Genomic DNA, 21,529 nt, shown 5'->3' on the forward strand with positions numbered 1-21,529 from the left:
TATATTTCTGCAATAAGCCCCTTGGCACTGGTGGAATTTTGCAGGTCAAGGTTGTTGGCTTGTGAAGTCAAAGTTACCCATGGTGTTTGCAAGTTTACACCCCCTGTTTGGGCTGCCTCTATTGCAAGCGCTATTGGTATTTAACAGTATTATGCGTCTGTATTAGAAAAATGTTGCTGTTAAACATGGATATAGAGGGAAATTCAGTCCAGGTTACCCAGGAGAAATTCCAGCAAGAAAAGCCCATGATCCCAGTCTGTAATCTGGGACAGATTTCTAAGGTTCAAATGCAGATACAAATCAGTCACCTGGCAAGTTGCAGGGTAGGTTTCTGTAAAGCCCCCAGCATTTACTGCCTAGACCACGTCATACTTGGCACAGGAGGATCACTGTGCAAAACTGATCTGCCAGTTCGGAGGCAGCAGAAGGGATCCTCTGTATCTTCAGTAAGCAGGCAATGTGGTTTGTTTGTATCCGTGTCCAGACTCCATGGTACCTGTGGGCTTTACTAGTGCCAGCTAGGCTATGGAGCAAGCTACTGATGTGCGTTGGGAAAGACACAGGGAGTTCCTGCTCCTCCAGGCCTGGCCAGCTATCTGCAATGTGTGTGATGCTGGCTGAGATACTTGCAGGATGATTCCGTGCGTTTGCTGTGCTTCTGCCATGATAGCTCTCTGTGCACTGAAATTGCCTTGAAGGGATAGATTGCCAGCAAAGAGCCAGCAAGCAAGCTTGCCCAGCAGGCTTGGACAGAGCAGCAGGTTGCAGGTATAAGCCCTCATAAATGGCTGCTTTATATTGATGAAGAGACACAGCAGAGCCTTGCAAGCAGATAAATTTCTTATTTCCAGCTGCTGTGTATCAGCAGAGAGGAGGGTAGTGATTCTATGCTTTTTACAGTATACTTTGCTGAGGGGCACCTCTGTTGGGTAAGTACAGTCAGCTTTAATGTCTTCATCTGGCTTTATTGGAGAGAAATGTATAAAGCACCAGCGTTTTGTAGGTTTCTTTGTATGTGTTTGGACAGAAAAGGGGGCTTGTTCTAAATATCTTTATAACCTCCTTTATGTCTTCCTCTATCCACTGGCTGGGTCACGACATCAACACCATAGAGAGTACCAAGAGGAAAAAACAGCCTTGAGTTCGAGTCTTTCCGTGGTGCCACTATACTTTGTGCAGAAGCCAGAGAGCATGCCCTACGTGTGTCTTCTTGTTCCCAGGTTGCGCTGAGAAGGCAGCAAGCTCAGGAAGAGGAGCTGGGAATCAGCCACCCAGTGCCCCTGCCCAGCGCCCCGGAGACGTTTGTTAAGAAGAACAGTGGTGGCAGCTCTTGTCTCTTGTTGGAAAACAGCAGCCCTACCCACTCGACGAGCACAGCCATGACGGCCGCGAGCACAGCGTCAGGTAAAGCGCTGGGATGGCGGCTGCTGGGGGCAGGGGCTGGCGTTGCTACACTTGCCTGCTGTTTGCTGCAGCGGCGGGGTCATGGAGAATCCCCTCTCCAGGAATGGTGTGGCGCTGTTGGTATGGTCAGCAGGAGGGAAGAACCCAAGCTTGGTCTTTTCATATGTTAATTGATTATTTTTACTTGAAAATCAAAATCAATTTGGCATTAGCTAGCGCTGTAATTGAATTTAGTAGGGTGTATACCTGCAGGTAGAGATTTATAAGGAGTTTTTTTCCTTTCTCCCAAGATTTGTGCTTGTATCACAGTCCTGGCCACAGGTTGTTGGCTGGCTGTGTAACTTCTTCAGAGCTGGAGAGTTTTCAGCATTGTATAGGAGCCGAGTATGTAGGTAATGTCATTGGCCCCAGCAGCAGAGAGCTGCCACCTTATGTGACCTGATCTGTTCTGTGTGGCCAGGTGTGATGAACTATGAAGGACTGACACAGCCCTTCCACTCTGCTACATGTTACTGTATTGCATTTAACCCGTGTAGAACAAACAAACAAACCCAGAACCAAAAACCATTTGTCTGTAGATTCAGTAGAACTATGGCTCAGCACAATGAGGACTTAAAAGAGCTGAAGTGAAGACTCTAGGCAAAACGCTTTTTCCAGTGAAAAGCTTATGCGTGACAGATACATTAATTGAATATGTATAAAAACGAAACTGATGTAATTGACTTCTGCTGTTTAGACAGAAAAGAGAAAAGGCAAACAGAGGAAAGGAAAATGAAATTGTATTCGTTTTTATTGATCTGTGCTGATGTCGGTAATACAGGTGAATATAATTCCTAGTTAAAAAGATGCTTCTGAAGTGGACAGTGCTTTGCATTAACTAATAAAAGGACAGCACATATGTGAGTCTGTCAAACAACATCACTCTGTTTTGCAGGCCATTTAAAGCATTGTCAGGTGGATTTGTTGCATCCATTGCAGATAGGCAGTTTCAGACCAATGTGGAGGAATTTCTTTGGAAAGCTTGTAGAAGAACTGGTTGATAAAACAATAAATAGCTTTTTATTAGCTTTTTTGTTTTCATTATTGCAGTCATGTTAGTGCCACATTTGAATTGAGGCAATTACTCCTTTCATATTTTGATTACTGCATGCTTTGTCTATAGATGTGGAAAAAGCTGGCTGGAGATTAAAGTAGTATATTCACTAATGTATAGAGATTGCATGTAACTTAGGAGAACAAGAAAACCCTTGCATATACAGAAAGGCCAAAAAATGAAATTGTCTTACTGTCAGCAAAATTTGCTTAAGCTTTGGTAATGTTTTTAAAATGTCAGTGGAAGTATTTAATTTATTAATCCCATTTTAATAATTTCTTATTCATTGAATGAAATTATGGTATTTTAGTGAAAAACATTAATTAAACAAGCTTAAGGCAATTCACATGCTTGAATAAAGTCTTGAAAAGATGAAAATGCCTAATTTTGAAGCAATTTGAATTGTTTGAAAATTTTTGGTCAAAGCAATTGTAAAAGGTTTGCAGTCATCTTTCTTACAGTGGATTTCTCTTTGCGAGCAATTCAAATACATTGTTTCTGAAGCATCTTACTAAATAACTGTGTGTGGGTGACAACATTTAAAATACACAGCTTCATATCAAGATAGAAGATGTGATTACACCCAAGAATCAAGGCAGGGTCAGTTTTGTTAACCAGAAATGGAAGAACCTGGGAATGAACAGGAAATCGTGTTCCTAATTTTGTTTTTGGGCACCTAAGTAGCAGCAGAAATTCACGGTTAGCTCAAAGGCAACTGCACTGCGTAAAGTTCTGTCCCGAATAGCTCTGGTAGGTTCATCTGTTGAAAGCAGTGTAGGTGCTCGTGGGTGTGGATTTAATGCCACTGGTGACTGTGTGCTGTCTCTGAAGCTGCATCAGGCGCTCTGTGTTTGTCCAGACATGTGGGGTGGCTTCATCAGACGTTAGACTACAAGGTTCACCCTGGAAAGACTGATTTATTTTCAGCGAGCTATACTTGCTTCTTTTTTTTTATTTAGCACATAAAGATATTTTGTTAGATAAGTGACATGAAGTTCTTGTTTTAGGTGTCAGGTTGTTTTAGGACCAGTTACTTGAAGGATTCTTGCACTGCTGCTATATCATTTTATTGGTACCCTCAACTGCAAGCAAAACGAGAGACCCCGTGAAAGTGTCTCCGTTTGGTAGGCTGAGATGCTGATTTTGCAAGATTTTACAGTGATTGCTAAGGCAGGCAGAGAGAGCAAAACCCTTCATGGCGGGGGAAGTCAGCAGCTCCATGCAAGCCTTGTGGGGCTTGGGAATGCAACGTGCCCTGTACCACACATGCTAGACTGGGCAAGAGATGGTTGTGTCAGTGGTAATTCTGTTCCTCCTGTAAGTTTTTAGCTTCACGAGCGCAGTTTTTCTTCTGGAGTTCCGTCACGCAGAGTGTTGTTTGCCAGCGGAGGAGTAATGTATGAAGGAGTCACACAAATCAGACATAGTGCCAGAGAGAGAGTCTTTCCTTGCTGTATCCGTTTTATTGGCAGATCAGAAATATTATGACACCTGGAGAGACCAGAGACAATTTTTCAGATCCTTTTGTGACATGCTGTTTTTGAAAAGGGGAAAAATGAGTCATCATGGTCATACTTTAGGGGTTTGTGCATTCACCATCACAAGCTTGGAAACTGTGTTTACTTTAGATGGAGCATATCTTCCCCACTCAAACACAAACTAGAAATTTGCGGGGTAGTTGGAAGGGAGCAGACCATGGTCACAGGACATGAGCAGAACCTTTTGCAAATAGATTTTGTAGTTTCTGTGCATTTTCCTTTTAAAAGTTGCAGATTGCTGAGAGCAAAGACTGTTTAATTGTACGGAGTAACAAGAAGTTGTGATACCAGGGCATCTAAAGTAATTGCCCTTCTTTCTGTAGGGTAAGTACATCTTGTTAGGTTAACTAGTGTGGAAAACTCAGGAAAATATTATGGTGAGGCATTTAAAATGTGCCTTTCAGACATACTCATTTTTTAAAACCTGAGTTCTTCCCTGTTCCCTGTCAGTTTGGTATCTCTGCCATTTTAGTATTTAGAGATCACTGGGGTGGCAGTGGGGGAAGCGTGATCCTGAAACAGCTTCAAGTGAGAGCTGCTCGCCCCAAAGGAAGGAGACAGTGTGTTTCACCTTTCCTCCGTTCTGTTTGGTCCTGGTCACAGACTGAGGGTCACATTTGGTGGGTGGGGTGGCTGCAGCACACGTCACCTGATGACTGGAAGGTGCTGGAAAGCACCCCTGCTTTCTGCTGGTCGTGTTGGCCCAGTTTACAAGCATCCACTGTGGACGGGGTTGCTGCCTGGTGCTGAGTGCTGGCCCCTGCCCCTGTGCTCCATGGCGGCTGGTGTCCTGTTGGCTTTGCAATGACCATTAATAACGGCATTGTTCAGGTGCCTTCACAGTATCGCTGACTGACAAGTTAGACGTATCATTGTCAGCAACTGTGAGGAATAAGCTTGCGCTTGTTATTTCCACTTGCTATGTTTATTATGCATGACAGAAGCAAAATAGTGTTCTTTACACATTTTGCCAAGTAGGTGCTGCCTTCACTTTGAAACTCTTTGAGGAGCATATGTATTTTTTTATCTGCTCATAAATACGGACTGTAGTGGGGTCTGCAATAATAACTATGACTAATGAATGGTGGTACTGTGATCCCTTTGAAATTGCAGTGCTCTAGATGCCTCTGAAATCCATACCTTGCCCTCTTTACTCTTCCTTTGCTTTTTAGATGTTTTCTTTTGCATTGACCTTTTCCACAACACTGTATTGTGATTTCAAAAAATGATGCCATGACCTTGCAGATGTTGTGCTGCATAGTTAATGAGGTTAAAATGTTATAATTGGAAGGTATCATGTCCTGGTTTAAAAAAAAAAGAAATTTTCTTTTTGAGAGGAAGTAATTTTAAGTCTTTACAGTATAGTGTCACATGCTGTCTGAATTTCAGTGTTGTTAAAAAGTCTCATTATAGTCAATTGCTGGGTAACATGAGGAAGCTGCCATGGATATTTCACCGTGAGAGTGCTTAAGCACTGGAACACAGGAGGTTTCATTTAAGTTTGAGAAGAAACTTCTTCACAGTGAGGGTGCCCGAGCACTGGAACAGGCTGCCCAGGGGGGTTGCGGAGTCTCCTTCTCTGGAGACATTCAAAACCCACCTGGACACCTTCCTGTGTAACCTCGTCTGGGTGTTCCTGCTCCGGCAGGGGGATTGGACTGGATGATCTTTCGAGGTTAAGAGGTGAAGAGGTTACCTAGAGAGGTTATGGAGCCTCCATCCTTTTGGCGACTCAAAACTCTGCTGGATGGTGCCCAAGCAGCACGATCCAGCTGTGACGCTGGCCCTGCTTTGAACAGAGTTTTGGCCAGCTGGCTTCCAGAGGCCCTTGAAATGCCCACTGTGAAAAAGAGGTCTGTGAAATGCCCACTTTTTTGTATTGACATTAACGTGTCGAGATTTGAAATTCAGTCAGCCTCGGTACTGATCGGAATTTGCAATCCTGGGAAAGAAATGCTGACTCTTTTGACCTAAAAACACTTAATGACTAAATCTATGGTAGATGTCAACAGAAAATCAGCGTCATGGGGCTTGACAAGTGGTGGAGAGGATTACTGGTTCAGGTGGCAGCAGCCTCAGCAGGAAGGAGAAGGAGGCATTATGTGTTCTGCCTGGCACAAGCCAGGGCTAACATTATAGCAGCATGTCCTCAGAGGTCCTGGTGGGCGCGCAGTGGTTACAGGTCCATCATCCTGCTCTTTCGTTTTGTCTTTGTCTCCTCGTTACTTTCTAATGATGATTTTCCTCTGCTGCACCCACTACTGCTGCTGCGTCAGTTTTGGTTGCTGACTGTCTCCTGGTCCTGCTGGCCTTCCTTCAATACTGAGAGCCAAGCAGCTCCAGCCATTGATTCTTGGTGCTTTTCCTCAGCTTCTCCCACAGGCAACAACCCTGTTCAAAAGAAAAGACCATAGTTGGACATAATGTGTGTTTTCTGGATTGTAACAGCTGGCAAAGAAATAGGTTTTGCATCCTTCACCTGTGAATAACTGATACCTTTCCATCCATAAGGAAGATGTGCCAGGGTAGGTTCAGGTTGCACATTAGGAAAAGGTTCTTCCCCCAGAGGGTGCTGGAGCACTGGAACAGGCCCCCCACAGAGCTGTCACAGCCCCAAGCCTGACAGTGTTCAAGAAGAGACTGGACAACACCCTCAGACACATGGTGTGAACTGTGGGGTTGTCATATGCAGGGACAGGAGTTGGACTCAATGATCATTGTGAGTCCCTTCCAACTCAGGACATTCTATGATTCTATTCTATGATTCTATGAACTGTCTTAACCTCTCTTGCACTGGTATTATTTCTACAACACAGGCTATTTTTTCGTGGATCAGTTGCTGGAGATGGTCTTCTGCCTGTATGGGGCTTTCGTCAGTTGCTAAATCTCTTTCATGTTGGACTAAGTAAATATGTGGGGAGTGTTTCACTTTGAGATTGTGAAACACTCTCCACTGCTTTGGTTTCCCTGTACTTGGGAATGCTGCAAAGGAGTTTTAAGCATCTCATTATAAAAGGACATAGATAAATCTGAAAGTATAGAGAGAAGGGTGACAAAAATGATGTATGGCTTGTAGAAAAGGAGACTAAGGGTGGATATAACAGTCTATAAATATTTGAGAGGTAATAATATGGAGGAGGGGGAGGGATTATTTACAGTGCTTGAGACAGCATAACAAGGAGCAACGGCTTGAAACTAAAAAAGACAAAATTAAATTAGACAGTAGACACTTTTTCTCCTAACTAGAAGTGCAATTAGCAATGGAGTGACCTGCATAAGGACAAGGGGGTAAGTGAAGCATAATCAGGAGAGGTGTTTAAGAGTGTGTTAGATTACGATCTCAAGTGATTAATATGGGGGTAAACTCTGATCAGTGTGCAGGTTAAACTAGATGACAGAAATCTCCTGCAGCTTTTTCATCTCCTGTATGATTCATTGCCTCTGGCCATTGTTTGACTGTGTTAAATAAATCATAATGTTACAGGGTTCTGCATCCCTGATTAGATGTTTCCAGTTAATTCTCCAGTTCTGGAGCCTGCAGCTTGCAAAGCTTGCACTTTCCCTGCGCCTCCTTTCAAGCAACATTCATTCCTCGTCTTTGCAGCCTTGTGTGTGTGTGTAGGTGCCTGTGTTTTATCTGAGCTAATGTCTTAAGTGCCATGCATGTTTATTCAGTGATGCACAGACCCTGACAAAACTGCAGTATTTCTGTCGTGTCGGTGAAACAGGCAGAACTAGTGGCAATTTTCAGAATTAAGTTTCTAAATTAAGAAGTTTTACTTTTCCTTTCAGGCGTTTGATCCTGTCTGAAGCTTCAGTGGATGTGTAAAAACAGATAGTAGCGTAAAAAGATTTGGAAAAGCTGGCAGAAGGTTTTCAGTGCAGGGCCGGTGTGGGGCTGGGCCTGGGGAAAGCAGCATGTCAGAGGATCAGGGGAGCTGCTGGGCTGGCCGCGGCCTACCCAGACCTGCTTCTGTGAACACCTTTTGGCCGGAGGGGTGGAGGTGGAAACCCACAGGCAGCTCAGCAGGTATTTCCATCCTTCTTTCACGTTTCAGAAGAGCTTTTTTTTTTTCCCCTAAAGAATTTTGAGTAGATTTTTTTTTTCCCCCCAGAAATCTTTCACCCTAGTGCTGTCTGTGTTTACAGCGTCTTTCTCTCTGACTTCTCTCACATCAGGTGAGGTTTCCAGACCTAGAGCAAGGTCCCCACCGAGCAGCTCTGAACAGACTTTGCCCTGTACACTGTCCTCATACCTGGAGCTGGGGGTTTCTCTTTCTACCAAAGGCCAGTGGGGCTGGTGTGCAGCCCCTGTTGTTCTTTGTGCCTTGGAAGCTCTTCCTCCATCACGCTGGCATTTGCATATGTGCATTCACATTTAGAGAGTTATCTGTGCCAGCTTGTGCTTTCCATTTGTCATGAACACCAAGATAAGGAATGTAGCAGGAGCAGAAGATGTACTAAGAATTTTCTGTCTGAGGGCACATTACTACTCTATCTGCATCTAACCTCGTTCCTTTCCGTGTCCTTGAAACAGTTATTATGACTTATCTGAATGTGTGGGGCTTTCTTTTTGTTTTTAGAAAAGATATAAGTGGGGAGTGAAAGGAGTACTGCACGCTTCCTTAACTGAGCAGTGGTGTGATTTCTTGCCTTTTTTTCACATGCTTTCTTACACATTGAAGACTGCTTTCATTTGCTTTGTTTAGCAAATAATTTCTTAATTCAGCCTGTTGGCCCATTTTCAATAGATTTGTCACTTATATGGGGACTAAAATGTAGTTTCAAAGGTATCTTTTGTAGGAACACTTTTGTATGTTTATTCTAATTTTTTTTTTCCTGAGCTTTGCTGAACTTTCTCCTGAGTTTAACTACCTGCTAGTCTTAATCAGAGTTGTGAATAGGTCAGTTACTGAAGTACAAACATAATTTGTGCACTTCTGTCTTATGTTTTCTTGAAGAGCTTGTGGATAGTCGGTTACCACTGAGCTTCCCTTTCTTTGCAATGAGATTGGATGCCTAATTATTTTATGATTTTTTTTTTTTTCCGCAGTTCCTGTGTCTGCTCTCTATTAACATTATTTCTATTGCTCACAGCACAGCCCACCATTTTCTGACTTGGAGACCTATAATCGTGGGCACAACAGAAGCTCAGCTGATGTAACCCATTGTAGTTGCTGTGCATTTCTGTCTATCAGTTGTGCTATCAGTAAAATTCCTTAGTGATCCATTTGCATTTGCATGGAAGCAGATTTTGCGAAGGCAAAAATTGTTGCTTCCATGCAACACTGGCAATCCTGTACAAAAGTGATGCACGTGCATGTGATTTTTGCTCACTTGCCCAGGCCCAGTGGGGTCCACAATGGTTCTTTACCACTCCTCATATTAGTTTTTCCATCATCTATTAGGCAGAGTGAAAAAACCCTCCTGTTATCTCTAGTTGGTCTTTTTTAGAAACCTTTTGGGTTTCTGTCATCATATAGCTTATAACCAAGCATGGACTCCAGCTAATTCCAACCATTGCCCTACTCCCTTTATTATTTTTAGTGTCAGCCATAATGATTTTATCCCAGTCATATTTCCTCCAAGGTCTCCTATCTCAAACACTTGTAAAGCCTTCCCTCCCTTCTAATGTTCTCTTTGATCTCTTGTTAATGACTTAAATCCCTTTACATTTTATCCACACTGAGTTCTTTCTCCTCCTCGCAATTTGCTTCTTTGTGCCTGCAGGTGTCTGGGCTGTTTTCCATCACTGTCTAGAAATCTGGTTTTCTTTCCTAATTTCCTTTTCTTTTTATTTCTTCCTCTTTTTTTTTTTCTTCCTTTTTTTTTAAGTCATGTTGATTTTAGGTTTTGCTCCTGTTGCACCCTTTAGTAGCTTGTTGGATGTCTGAATGCAAGGAGTTAAAATGGCTGTAAATGTATTTATCAAGTATCTTAAGATGATTAATAACATTTAAACATATATATGCACACATAGTAGTCATACTCCCACCTGTTCTACTGAAGATTGAAAATGGCACTTGTTACTCATGCTCCTAGTTTTCTGAAGCACTGATTTTATTGGTCCTGATCCTGTTAGCTGTCATGTTTGCTAATAATTTTAGATATGTAAATAATCCTGCTGTCTCAGTTCAGCATGAACAAACATATCCTGGAGGATTAAAATAGTGCATAGCATCCCCACAGACTCAAAGCCGTGTTCAACGTTTTCGAATGCTTTTTCTTGACTAAGGCTGTTCTTTTTTGCCAATAAAGTTTTGAATATGATCACTATAGCCGTATTATAAAGATCAACAGTGCAAGTAAGGAAAGAGCAAGTAGTGCCCCCCACCTCGCAGAAACAGATCAGCTACTCTGCTCTAGTCAGTGGCAGAAGACATTGAAAGTGGGATTTGCTACTGCAGACAATGTTATTGAGGGCCTGAAACTTGCATTAAGTGTAGAAATAAAAATTATTTTTCTGTAGGTTTTATTTCTTCAGCCATATTAGGAGGATTTTTAAGTTGCATGCTAAATGTTTGCAGCAGATCATTTTTATTAAGTGTATACTAAATGTGAACAAATGCGCCTTTTCCTGTTTTACTGAAATCAGTGGTGGTATTTCAGCTCCTCTTAGCTGGAGCTGGATTGAGGCTGTGTGTATGACTGGAAAACTTATTATGCCAAGCAGCAGTCTTCTGAATGGCATTTCTCCCAAATCATATTTTCCTTTAAAAAATACTGTTTTGTGTGAAGTTTAAGATTAACAAAAAAATCTTAAAATTGGGAGGTTTTTGAATTATATTAAGAACACATACACACACAGAGAATTAACAAGAATTTGACCCATTATGGGATAATAATTCTACATCTGGAAGAGAGGAAGGAAGAAATGCTCAATATTCTTTTATGATCTTTGCTTTGAAAAAAAGGCAGGTGCTATTGCTGTATATGGAGAAGATGACATTTTGCTTTCACGGAATAACGTGAATACGGCATTTATAAAACAACAAACAAACATAACAGAAAACTTGGCTGAGGACCTCTTTAGTCCATTAATGCTGATTTGTCTTTTAACACTGGGGAAATCCCTAGGGCCTGGAAGAAAGCTGACATCGTGCCAGTGTTTTAAAAAGTGAGTGTGGTAGGGTGGGTGGCTACAAATCCATCAGCCTGACATCGTTTTTGTGAAAACAGTGGAACAGTCTGCAGCAAACTGAAATGTGCAAGAGAAGGAGAAATGCAGCTGTTACGGGATGCTCACATAACATGAGTTAACAGAAGTTTATGGGTAAAAGATTCTGCCAAGTTAGTAATCTTCTGTCATTACAAAATTGCTTGACAAAGTGACCTATTGATGCCATCAAATTCTGCGAAGCATTTGATTTTTATACCCGCTGACACCTTGATTAGTAAACTGAATTGACAGAAAATCGATATTGTATGTGTTACATGGTTTTAAGAAGGATGATCCTGGTCATCTGACAACATAGGTCTGAGCGGGGAATCTAACAGGACGGTGTTTCTGGAGACATCTATTGGCTGTAAGCTGTGTGGTCTTCCATTGGTATCTTGAAAGCAAGCCTGGAATCACCACAGGTCATCATGGTAGGTGACAAGAAGGGCCTGGCAAGCAGTGCAGAAGACATATATGCACTGTGGGAAGGCTTGGTTAGATGATGGGTCACGTGCAACCTATAGCCACTTTAACCCATACCAGAAGTGAAAAACAGAGGAGTGTGTCCCCAAGAAACATTGGCACTGCACATGAGCTGGTGGCCAGAGGGTACAGTGCTGAATGCTGGTGGTTCCCGGTGGAAAAGGATGACCAAGGACTGGCACAGCCCTTCCAGGCAGACCTGTGGTGATGGGAGGGAGGTTTGGTGTCTTCTGTGCCTGAAACTGGTGAGGTACCTGTGGAACTAGTGGGACTCCTTCCCTGGGGACCCTGAACGCAGTGGAAAGTGGGCTCAAAGTGGATATTGTAAAGGAGATTGTTGGTGATTTTTGAGCAGGCACCTCACACCAGGCTCAGGAGCGTCACTGGGCCAAAGCGATGGGAGGCTGGGACGCCAGGTGAGGGACATACAACATCTGTTTGCCCCATTTGTACTGTTCCCAAGGCTTCTCTTCATAGCTAGTGCTGAGGATATAGCTGTGGTCTGGACCCTCACATATGGGCTTGAATTTGGAAGGGCTCAGATGGGAGACACATAAATTATTAGAAGACCAGAAAACATGTCCTGGCACAAGAGACAGCAATTTATGTTGCCCTTTAGTGACCCCCTTATCTAAGATTTAATTAATCCCCGGTGTGATTGTTACGGTTTGCTTATGCCTTTGCCGGACCAGACCAACTTGAGTTGAAGTTTTCTGTGTCATTTCATGGGATGGGTTTTGATGTTGTGAACAGAAGCAGCATGCGGATGCAGAATCCTGTGAAAAGTTTTGGGTGCACCCACCATGAGGCTCAGGCAAGGTGATAACAACCTTAATTCTGGGATTTCCCAGATTTTCTTGAAGTGCGCTGTCCCTGCTGTGTAGCTTTTATCCTAGAGTGCCTCTTTCTGGCAAATGCTGTTCTTGGTGAGATGTGCTGTCTTGCTTAGGACTGGTTTAGCCCTTCATAGGCAGAACTGGAAAAGCTCAAGAGTTATTCCTAGAGGAGAGGAAAAGTAATACTCATTCCTTCAGGGTGAAAATGAGTATTTTTCTAGCTGTCAAGTGAATCTTGAGAAGCAGGAGAATGCAGCCATTAATGTCTGAGCAAATAAAGCCATCTCCTGCCCCCAGGACACATGCCTGCTCCAGCAGATGCTCCTGCCTTTATGCCAACTCCTCATGGGTAGCGCCAGCTGAACTGGTGGTCCAGTTGCTTCATCCAGCAAGTGGTGCTGTGGGACACCCCAGCTCTGCCCTAGCTGCTGCAGGAAAGGTACAGTGACTGGTTGTTCTGTCTTGGGGTTGTGGGAGGAGGTGAAAAGCATGGTAGGAGTTGACAGGTGGTAAATGCCTGGGCAAGGCGTAGCTGTGATAAAGAGGTGGGATGGATCTGTCCCTGGCCACTTCAGCTCCAGGAGGTGCAAGAGGCTCAGAGTTGTTGGACCACACATTTTTTATTTTTTTTTCCTTCATTTTTAAAAAATGTTTATTTCTGCTCTGAGAAGAAAGTCACGTATCCAATGAGCAGCTGTGTTTCCTGTGTACAGTCGGAGAGGTAGCTGTAGAGTGCAGTAGCAATAAGCTGTTTTGGTATGATTTATTCTCTCTAGTCTGGAGACACAGCTGCTTTTAGCCCACGCATCTGATATCGCTGATAAGAGATTTTTGCACCTCTCCCACAGCTGGGCATCCAAGGCTGTTTAGGCAGGTGATCCCAAACAAGGAGGAAAAAGAGCCATTGGATTTCACATTTGGGCTTGAAATGGGGTTGTAGCGTTGGCAATTGGGAGAGGGAAGAAAAAACATGATTTTCTCAAAAACCTCTCTGGTCAAAACAATTGGGAGGATTGCAAAGGTGGTTTTGCATAGGAGAATGAGAGTTTGACAGCCCCATACATCTCAGAATCTGGGCTCTGGGACAGGATACAAGCACAAGCTCCTCTCTGCTCTTTGCCTGTGTTTGCTGGCTCATCTAGATCGCAGGGTGACTCTCCCTTCCCTGTACGGCTGCTGAGGTCCCCCCCTCCCCGCTCACTGAGAGCCAGCACAGAGTGGTGGGACTGAGGTCTGCAAACTGATGAGGAGCACAGAGAAGGGTTTTGTCTTCCCAGCAGTGGCTCAGGTAGTCATCTCCTAAGGTCTGAAATCAGGGATGCTTTCAGGAGTCACTCTGCTTTTAGGGAGAAGGCTTTCACTGGCAGATCTGAAAGGCTACAGTCAATCATACTATGAACTTTTAGGCCAGATCCTTGATGTTTATTTGTCATGATGCCAGAAAAGTATCTCAGATTTTCTTGTGTTTGGGAAGTTTATTTAATCACACAGCTCAGAAGTATCAAAATTATTTTTTACTAGAATTTGCTAAGCAATGATTTCTTAAATATCTATTTTCAGAAGGGAATGAGTTTGTACATAGGAGCATCCAAAAGAGAGGTTTTAAAATAAAGCACCTTTTGGAGTATATTGGTAAAAAGAGGACTAAGGGCAAAACCAAAATCGGGATGCAGAAAGCTGTCTTATTTGCTTGAGAGCCCTACTTCTCCGTAGGGTCCAGCTCCAGTGTCCTTATGAAGAAGAGGAACGTTGTGTGGGCTCACAATGCAATTAGCTGTTAGCCAGAGCGAATGGTACCAGGATACAGGTCCGTGTCTGGTCCTTCACTGGGAGCTTTGACAGCAATGGAGACAAAAACCTGTTCCTTTGCAGACTCGCATCAGTATACATAAAGGACCATCACTGTGAATATTATATTGGCCCAGCTTTGTCTCTTAGGAACCTGTATTGCATTTACAGAAGCTGTAAATTTGGGATGGGAGTGGTTTGTGCTGATGTTGTTTAAAGCGCCCTTTCTGCCTAGTGAAGGAGCAATAAATGGGCTTCTGCGTGGAAGAGCAGGGCTCAGCAGAGTTACACAGGTGTGAAAAGAACCTGAAATGGTGAAATCAGACTCTGGGGAGGGAGGAGAGAAAGAGAAAAGGTAGCATTGGAGAGGAGAACAGCTAGGACTTTCGGCAGAGCCTGACGTTCAGCCTTAGCCTTGTGTTGCTGTCATGTTCTTCACATTCACATTGAGGGACTCCAGCCTCTTCTCATTCCTTCCTTCTTTTACTGAAGCGGTTTCCTCTCCTCATGTTAGCTATAGCAGGAAGCGGGAATAGGGAAGGTGCTAGTGTGTAGGGTTTTGTATGGTATCACCATGCAGGGTACAAATAATAAATGACCCACTGCATGCTTAGACAATTTACTGCCAGCTTTTGTATGTGTTGTCACAAGTGCTCAAAAGGTCAAAAAAGCTTCCTTAACAAATTTGATAAGATAATGCAGTGAGCTGTAACAGCATAAAGTCCTGGGGGCCATAGACCAGAGTAGAAGAAATAATTATGCATGGTAATGGGTAATTACAGATAATGGCCTTTTTTAGGGGTGGCAGAAAATACACAGCCCCACAGCCTTGCCTGGAATGAACATTGTCTAGCACATTAACTTTATAGCAAGCTAAAAGTTCAGCGCTGGAACTGAAGATAATCTGCAACTTCTAATGGGAAGAGAGCTGAAATACTCCTCCCAAAGGCAGAGTGAGCATGCAGGTTTTGTTCCTTGGGAGATGGTGTGTCTCAGCAGAAACTAAGTAATGGTGCCAGCTTTCTTTGACATCTGAAATACCTCTGTCGTGATTGTCTGGTGGGAGAAACATATTGTTCCAGCATTTCTGATTATGATGGTAGGGAGTGATTTCACACTGGCTTCATTCAAGGCTACTGTTTGACCTCAAAGCTAGCTATGAATTGAAGTAACGCATTACGAGACTTAATATTGCCAAACCAATTAATAGGACTGTACTCATGCTTTATATTCTGAGAAAGGGGAAATTGTCAGGTGTGGATCCAAGACTCTTTTGAGGTCTTGAAGGCAAGTGTTTCCTGACTGAATAATTAATTTCTGGCATCTTAATGGCATAGCTGTCTCCTGCCACAGAATCTGGCTTGTAGGAAGTTGTTAACACTTTAGTGATGAAAACAGTCACTCTGAGTTGAAAACTAAAGGAAATATAAACTGCCAGAAGCTGAACTCTGCTCACTGGGCAATGGCTATGCCTTCCTGCTCCTTTACTAAATGTGTTACTTGAGTAGACAGAATTCTTCATTTTCTTATCTGTGTATGTGTAGTCTCTAGGCACAGAAGAAATAAAAACTGCTAACCATAAGAACTCACGTCAATAAATGCAGACAATGAAATTATCTTAATTGCCACACTGCATACACAGAATCCCTTTTCTGAAATATACAATCATATGGAGACTTACCAGGTGTTATGGCCATGTGAGTAAATTGAACCATGTCACTGCACGCTCTGGGACTTTGAAACATGACTGTATGTGCTATCCTGATTTTTAAAACAGTTCCTGCTGTGTGTCTGTCCCAAGCTGACTAATATTCTGCCCAGATTACCACATGTGGTCCAGTAGGCAATTTGGTGCTTCTGCCCTGTTGTAGATGCTGAGGAAATCTAGTAGTATGGACTCGGTGTAATCTGACCTGAGCATCAGCGAATTGTCCAGGCATGTTTAAATGACTGTTATCAGTGTATAATGAGATGTATAACTGGCCCTTAATAGTACCGGTAGGAATAGAAAATACTCCATGTTTATATAGAGAATGAGTGGATGTTACAGGCAGAACTTGAGTGTTTGCATTTCTCGGTGTGTATGCTTAAAAACATGTTTGGATCTGTGGAACAGAGATGCCAATAGAAATTCTTGTAAGTTCCGTGACATTTCTCCTTTCTTCTCCCCAAAAGTAAGAAGGGAAAGAATGATCTATATACTGGCTTCTTGTTGATTTTTCCATGCATATCCGCAATTCGTTTAAATCGCCATAGCTTTATTGAGGTAAATGGTCTGAGACTGGTTTACATTAACCGAGGACCGGACCACTGTTTTTCACCGTGCTCTGCTAAGTGAAGACAGGAGCCCCTCATACGTTACTGAATGTATAAGGCCCAGATGTGTAACTGACCCCAAGAACTCACCTTCCTTAAAAGAAAATCCCAGCTGTCCTGAAATGAATTACTGGTTAACTACTATTAATATGCCATAGAGCTAGGGAGTCGTCTACAACACTGCAAGATCAATAACAGTATTTATTGTGCATCATATTGATCTTCTATGAAAGAGTGGGCCATATTTCACACTGTGTACATAGTGCAAAAAAAGTAGCATCGGTTCTGTACAAGAATTAGTAAAGACAGAGAAAAGGGCTTAGAGATCCAAGGGCACAGCTGCATGAAGGGACACTGCTTGTCTCACTGCAAGAGTGTTGCTCACATGTGGAGAGCCTCTGATGGCCCTACATTATAGATTTGGTATTCCTGAAACTAAGCAAGAATTTTAACCGCTCTTTTTTTTTTGTTTGCTTTTCTAGTTTCTGTTCCTTCATGCACAGGTTCACTCACATATTTTTAATCATGTCCTGTTTGCAACTTGCAAAATGTTGAAGTTTGTGGCTAGTGGCAGGAGAAAGACTGAGGAGCCCGGTTTCCATGTGGAGGATAAAGACAGCCAAGGGCTGAGCCCAGTTGATGCAGCAGCCCTCTTGTTTTAAAGCACAGGTGGAGGGCCAGAGTGGGAGTCTGACAGCACAGCAGCAGTTGCCTCATTGAGAGCTTAATTTCTCTCTAAAATTGCTCTCCTTAGAGCAGTGAACCCCAGGGCTGCCTCTCATGTGCAGATGTTGTAATGGGGCAAGCTCTGGGGAATGAGAAGGCCCTCTCCTTGCCAGTAGAGCCATTCAGCTGTGCTGAATTACACTTAGGGGAAAAAAAATCCCAAAACCAAACAACAACCACCACCTTCCCAAAAAACAAAACAAACAAAAAAACCCAAGCCACAAACAAACAACTGAAAGCTACTTTCTTAACCTTGGTATTCTCTCTTTGCTGGTGGAAAACAGAGCCATGGGCTGACAGCCTCCCTTGAGGAGAACACCTTGCTCATTGAGCATCCAGAGGTGAGTCTGCAGGAAGGTTCACACAGAGGTAGAAGTCAAGAATTATGGATACAGGCCAAAGACCAAGCAGAGGGACCCCAGTAAGTTAAAGTTTAATGGCAGCCATTGCTTCCAATAGATCTGCCCTATTCTGCAGACAGTGGCCATGCCTGAGGGTGCTGCAGCCCAGAAGCAGTGTGGTTGCCTGCCAGCTGGCTGTTAGACTTCAGTTGGAGAGAACCAGCATGGATAGTGCAAAAACTCCCCTGGGCATGCCATAAACATGGAATCTCTGTGCAGATCTCCAAGTGGCTTGTTGTATCCCTAGGACAGTTTAGCAGGGTTCTTTGGCCTTTAATTCTGCTCCCCTTGTCACTTTGCACTGCTTTGCAGGTACCCCATGTAGATGCTGACTGGTCTGAACTGCTTTTCTTCCTGAGCTTTCGTTGCTCAAATGAAAAGTCAGGACTTTGTTGGCTTCCTCCATTAATAGCAAAACTCCTTCCCTCAATGTATTTACCGTTTTGCATGTTCTGCATGTGTTGTACGTGTACGATGTAGGCATTAGTAGGAGGAGATTACGTGATTCAGCCAGGCTGGATGGGGTAAGAGAGTAGAGCTGCACTGCAGACCTGCCTGTGACCCATTGGGTGCTGAAGACCTGCAAGAGCTCAGCTCTCCAGAAACTTCTTTCCCTCAGGCTGGCAGTTTCAGGACTGTGAGGAGCTTAGAGTGACCCATGGGGTTCTTTGACCTGGTCTGACCTGACATAGTGCCCATAGTCCTGACGGCACAAAGCTATGTCTTGTATGAGATGTCTTCCTTCTCCCAGGTGAAGCACCCAATCTGCTCCAGACGCTTCAGAAAAAAGGCAGAGACAGGTCCTAAAGTGTGACATCAAAGAAAATCTCATGTCCTAAATTTGGAGAATAGTGTGAGTAGAAGCATGTGGCAGCTTTCTCCTGCTCTTTGTCAGATGTTGCCAGTCCTTCCATCTTCAGAAGCATGATGTGGCTTGGGATTTAGAGAAAATGAACTCTTCTGTCTGTCTTTGCAATGCTGTTGCCAGAGTCCTGGTTCTGTATGGAGGTGGGTATGTCTCTCCCTTCACCTGCACTTTTGCCCTCTCTCCTGGCTCCTGTTTTTATTGCTGGTCTGCCGGAGCACACCCTTGTGGTGTGGCTGCATCTCGCAAGGGTTGTGCGCCAGGGATGATGCAAGGACCATGGATTCCATAATTCTGCATTCATAACAGAAAAATGCCCCAGGTTGCTGACACCTGGAGATTTATGTGTATGGGTGCATGCATGGCTGAATGAGCAGGTGACCAGCTATACAAATGCAGCATTGAGTCTTGAGAGGGCAGCTGGTAGTCCTGTAGAGGCTACTGGAGAGCTGGGGGACAGCTGAAGTGAAGCAGAGGATTGTTCTGGTGAGCACTGAACCGCAATGGGTGGCAGCAAGTCAACTATTTTGCACCTTTGGTGGTAAATGTTGGTAGCCCCAACCACAGATACGTAGAGACAGAAAAGAAGGAGTGAAAGGCATATTTTTTTCTCCTACTTAATATAGCAGAAGACTGCAACCATTGCTCTTTCATTACGAGGGAGCTGTAGCGCTACCAGCCACTGGAACATCAGAGAGTCATAAAGGGTGCTTGTTTGATTTTTGTGGATATTTATGGGCAGGTCTCTGTTCTAGTCTAGCCCATCTCATCCCATGTTAGGAAGTAAAGTGTGTGAGACCTTTCCAGAATTTGCAGGAAAACATCCTACTTTCTCCCTCCTCTTCCTTCTAGCTGCGGACACCTCAGCGTAGCTCACCTTTAATTTGTTGGTGTAAAGAAGCTCCATCTTGCTGGTGCTAGTATTCTTAGTGGAAAGTATTATCCCTTCTTACAATGCACTGCAAGTGGAAAGACACTGCAGAGATTTCAGGAGCATAGCCCTGCCAGAAGTCCTGTGGCCAGCTGGCTGCCCCACGTAGCTCTGTCTCCTGTGAAATCTGTGTCTTGGCAGGGAACATGTTCAAGGATTCTACTTTTGGCTTCTATTTTACAGCATGAAAAACAGAACAGTTGGACCACAGCTTTATTCGGGAACTAAGTTTGGGGAGGGAAGTCAGGTTTGTGCTGTGATTTATCCGAATTGTTGGCTTTTCAGTGCTACTGGTCTAAGTTCTGATTGTATCAAAGAAATGGACAAAAGGACCTGAAGATAGGCCTGCCCAGATGCAGAATAATAGCAATAATAAAATTTCATTAATATATCAAAGTGCCAAAACTGTGTACGATCTTTTGTGGCATTTTGGACTCCTCTGTTCTGTGTGCAAATTTGAGAGTTACTCACAATAATGAAATGAAAAAGGCCAGCTGGCTTGGTCCTCATTTGCATAGGGGTGAGGGACAGAAAAATCAGATGCAGGAAGCATAAAATACTCTGTTTGGTAATAAATTAGTATAGTTCATTTCAGTCAACAAAATGCCAGCAAGAGCTGAATGAGGGCACTATATAATTTAGTGACCTGGAAGGAGACTATCCATGATTGCAGAGAACTTTCATTACAGTTGAAGAAGTGAAACAGAATTTCATTTTAAATGTCAATAATTGGTAAAATTGGTCATTGCATCTGGTGTGCAGCCAATACGTAGTACAGTGGAAGTTGTTACCATGACTCTGAGAGGCTGTTAAATGCCACTATATTCATTTTGCAAGGTAACCAAGGTACAGATGTACCAAAAGAAAGACACAAAGCGAATTAGGCAACGCCTGCCTGATGTCTCTTAGGGCTGTTATTTTCTATGTGCCTATTGTCTGTGCTGCTTCATCTCCATACCGGTAGACCTCGAGAGCTCTTCAGTATTCTTTAAGCTACATGCTGTTCTCCTCCACCGTGTAGTTAGACAACATCATGGGAAGAGCATGAGCTCCTTGCAGAAGGGGTTGTTATGCTGCGAACACTGTAAGGGTTGGTACAGGGCAGGTTACAAGGGTGTGAGCTAGAACCAGAGCTGCAGAGATGGTGGGATTTACAGTTGCTCCTGTGTTCAGGATCTAAATGTATATTCACTGTATGCTTAGACTTTCTAAGGTTGTGGCAGTTTTTTGTTTTGTCTGGCTTGGCCAGGTAGCTGATGCACCATGTCAGGTAGCGCTCGACTGTGAAACAGTACTGACAAGCACCTTTCTTTTTCAGCCTTGCAAATGTCACAGGCACTGGTTGACACTGGAGTGTGGAAAATGGGCCTTAAAGCATCCCCTGAGAAACACTCCCATTGTAGGGAGCAATGGGGGAACAGACCTGTGTGGGGACAGCCTGCAGGGAGAGCAGCCAGCTGGCCTTGGGTCTGGAGGCACTGCAGAGAGCAGGCAGCAAGTCACTAGCAATCTGCCTCCTCTTTTGCCAGTGGTGTGGAAGCTTGTTTGCTCTGTGGTTTTGTAGGTAAACAGAAGCTAAATTTGATTATAGAAGCTGGGCAAGGATTGAGGGCCTCACTGCTCAAAGGTAGCATGTGGGTTTCTGAGACACCTTGGCTGATGATGTGGTGCTTTCCCTTCTGTAGCATCTCTTGGCCTTGTGGTTGTTTGTCCTTTTTAGAGGCATGTTTAGAAAGTGTCCTCTGACCAACAGGACACTGGCTGGAGAGGGGTCATCCTGTAGCTAGAGCCTTTCTGCTTCCAGGGAGTTAAAAGAGACTTAGCACACTGTTAAAATTTAAAAATAATAGAGGGCTGATGTGAAATCGTCATCAAATGAATTGATGCTGCTTGAGGACTCGGAGCATTGTCTTAACCTGCAGTTGGTTTCATCCTGTTTTGCCGTGTGTGTAGGCTGTAGTCTTGGCCTTTGAGTAGACATCAGTCCAC

At 43.6% G+C, this 21,529-nt stretch overlaps 1 protein-coding gene across 1 annotated transcript in view; it reads left to right on the top strand.

Annotated features, from left to right (window-relative positions):
• The window catches only part of DMRT1 (doublesex and mab-3 related transcription factor 1), a gene marked incomplete at both ends in the record, with an annotated part of 60,907 nt that overhangs the window by 1,878 nt on the left and 37,500 nt on the right, over positions 1-21,529 (top strand). The window contains one exon of the mRNA XM_082074074.1: positions 1,221-1,404. Within this exon, the coding sequence (XP_081930200.1) occupies positions 1,221-1,404 (184 nt within the window). The remainder of the gene's footprint in view (positions 1-1,220; positions 1,405-21,529) is intronic.

This window comes from Streptopelia decaocto, assembly GCF_964273445.1.
Source record: "Streptopelia decaocto genome assembly, chromosome: Z".
NCBI lineage: Eukaryota > Metazoa > Chordata > Aves > Columbiformes > Columbidae > Streptopelia > Streptopelia decaocto.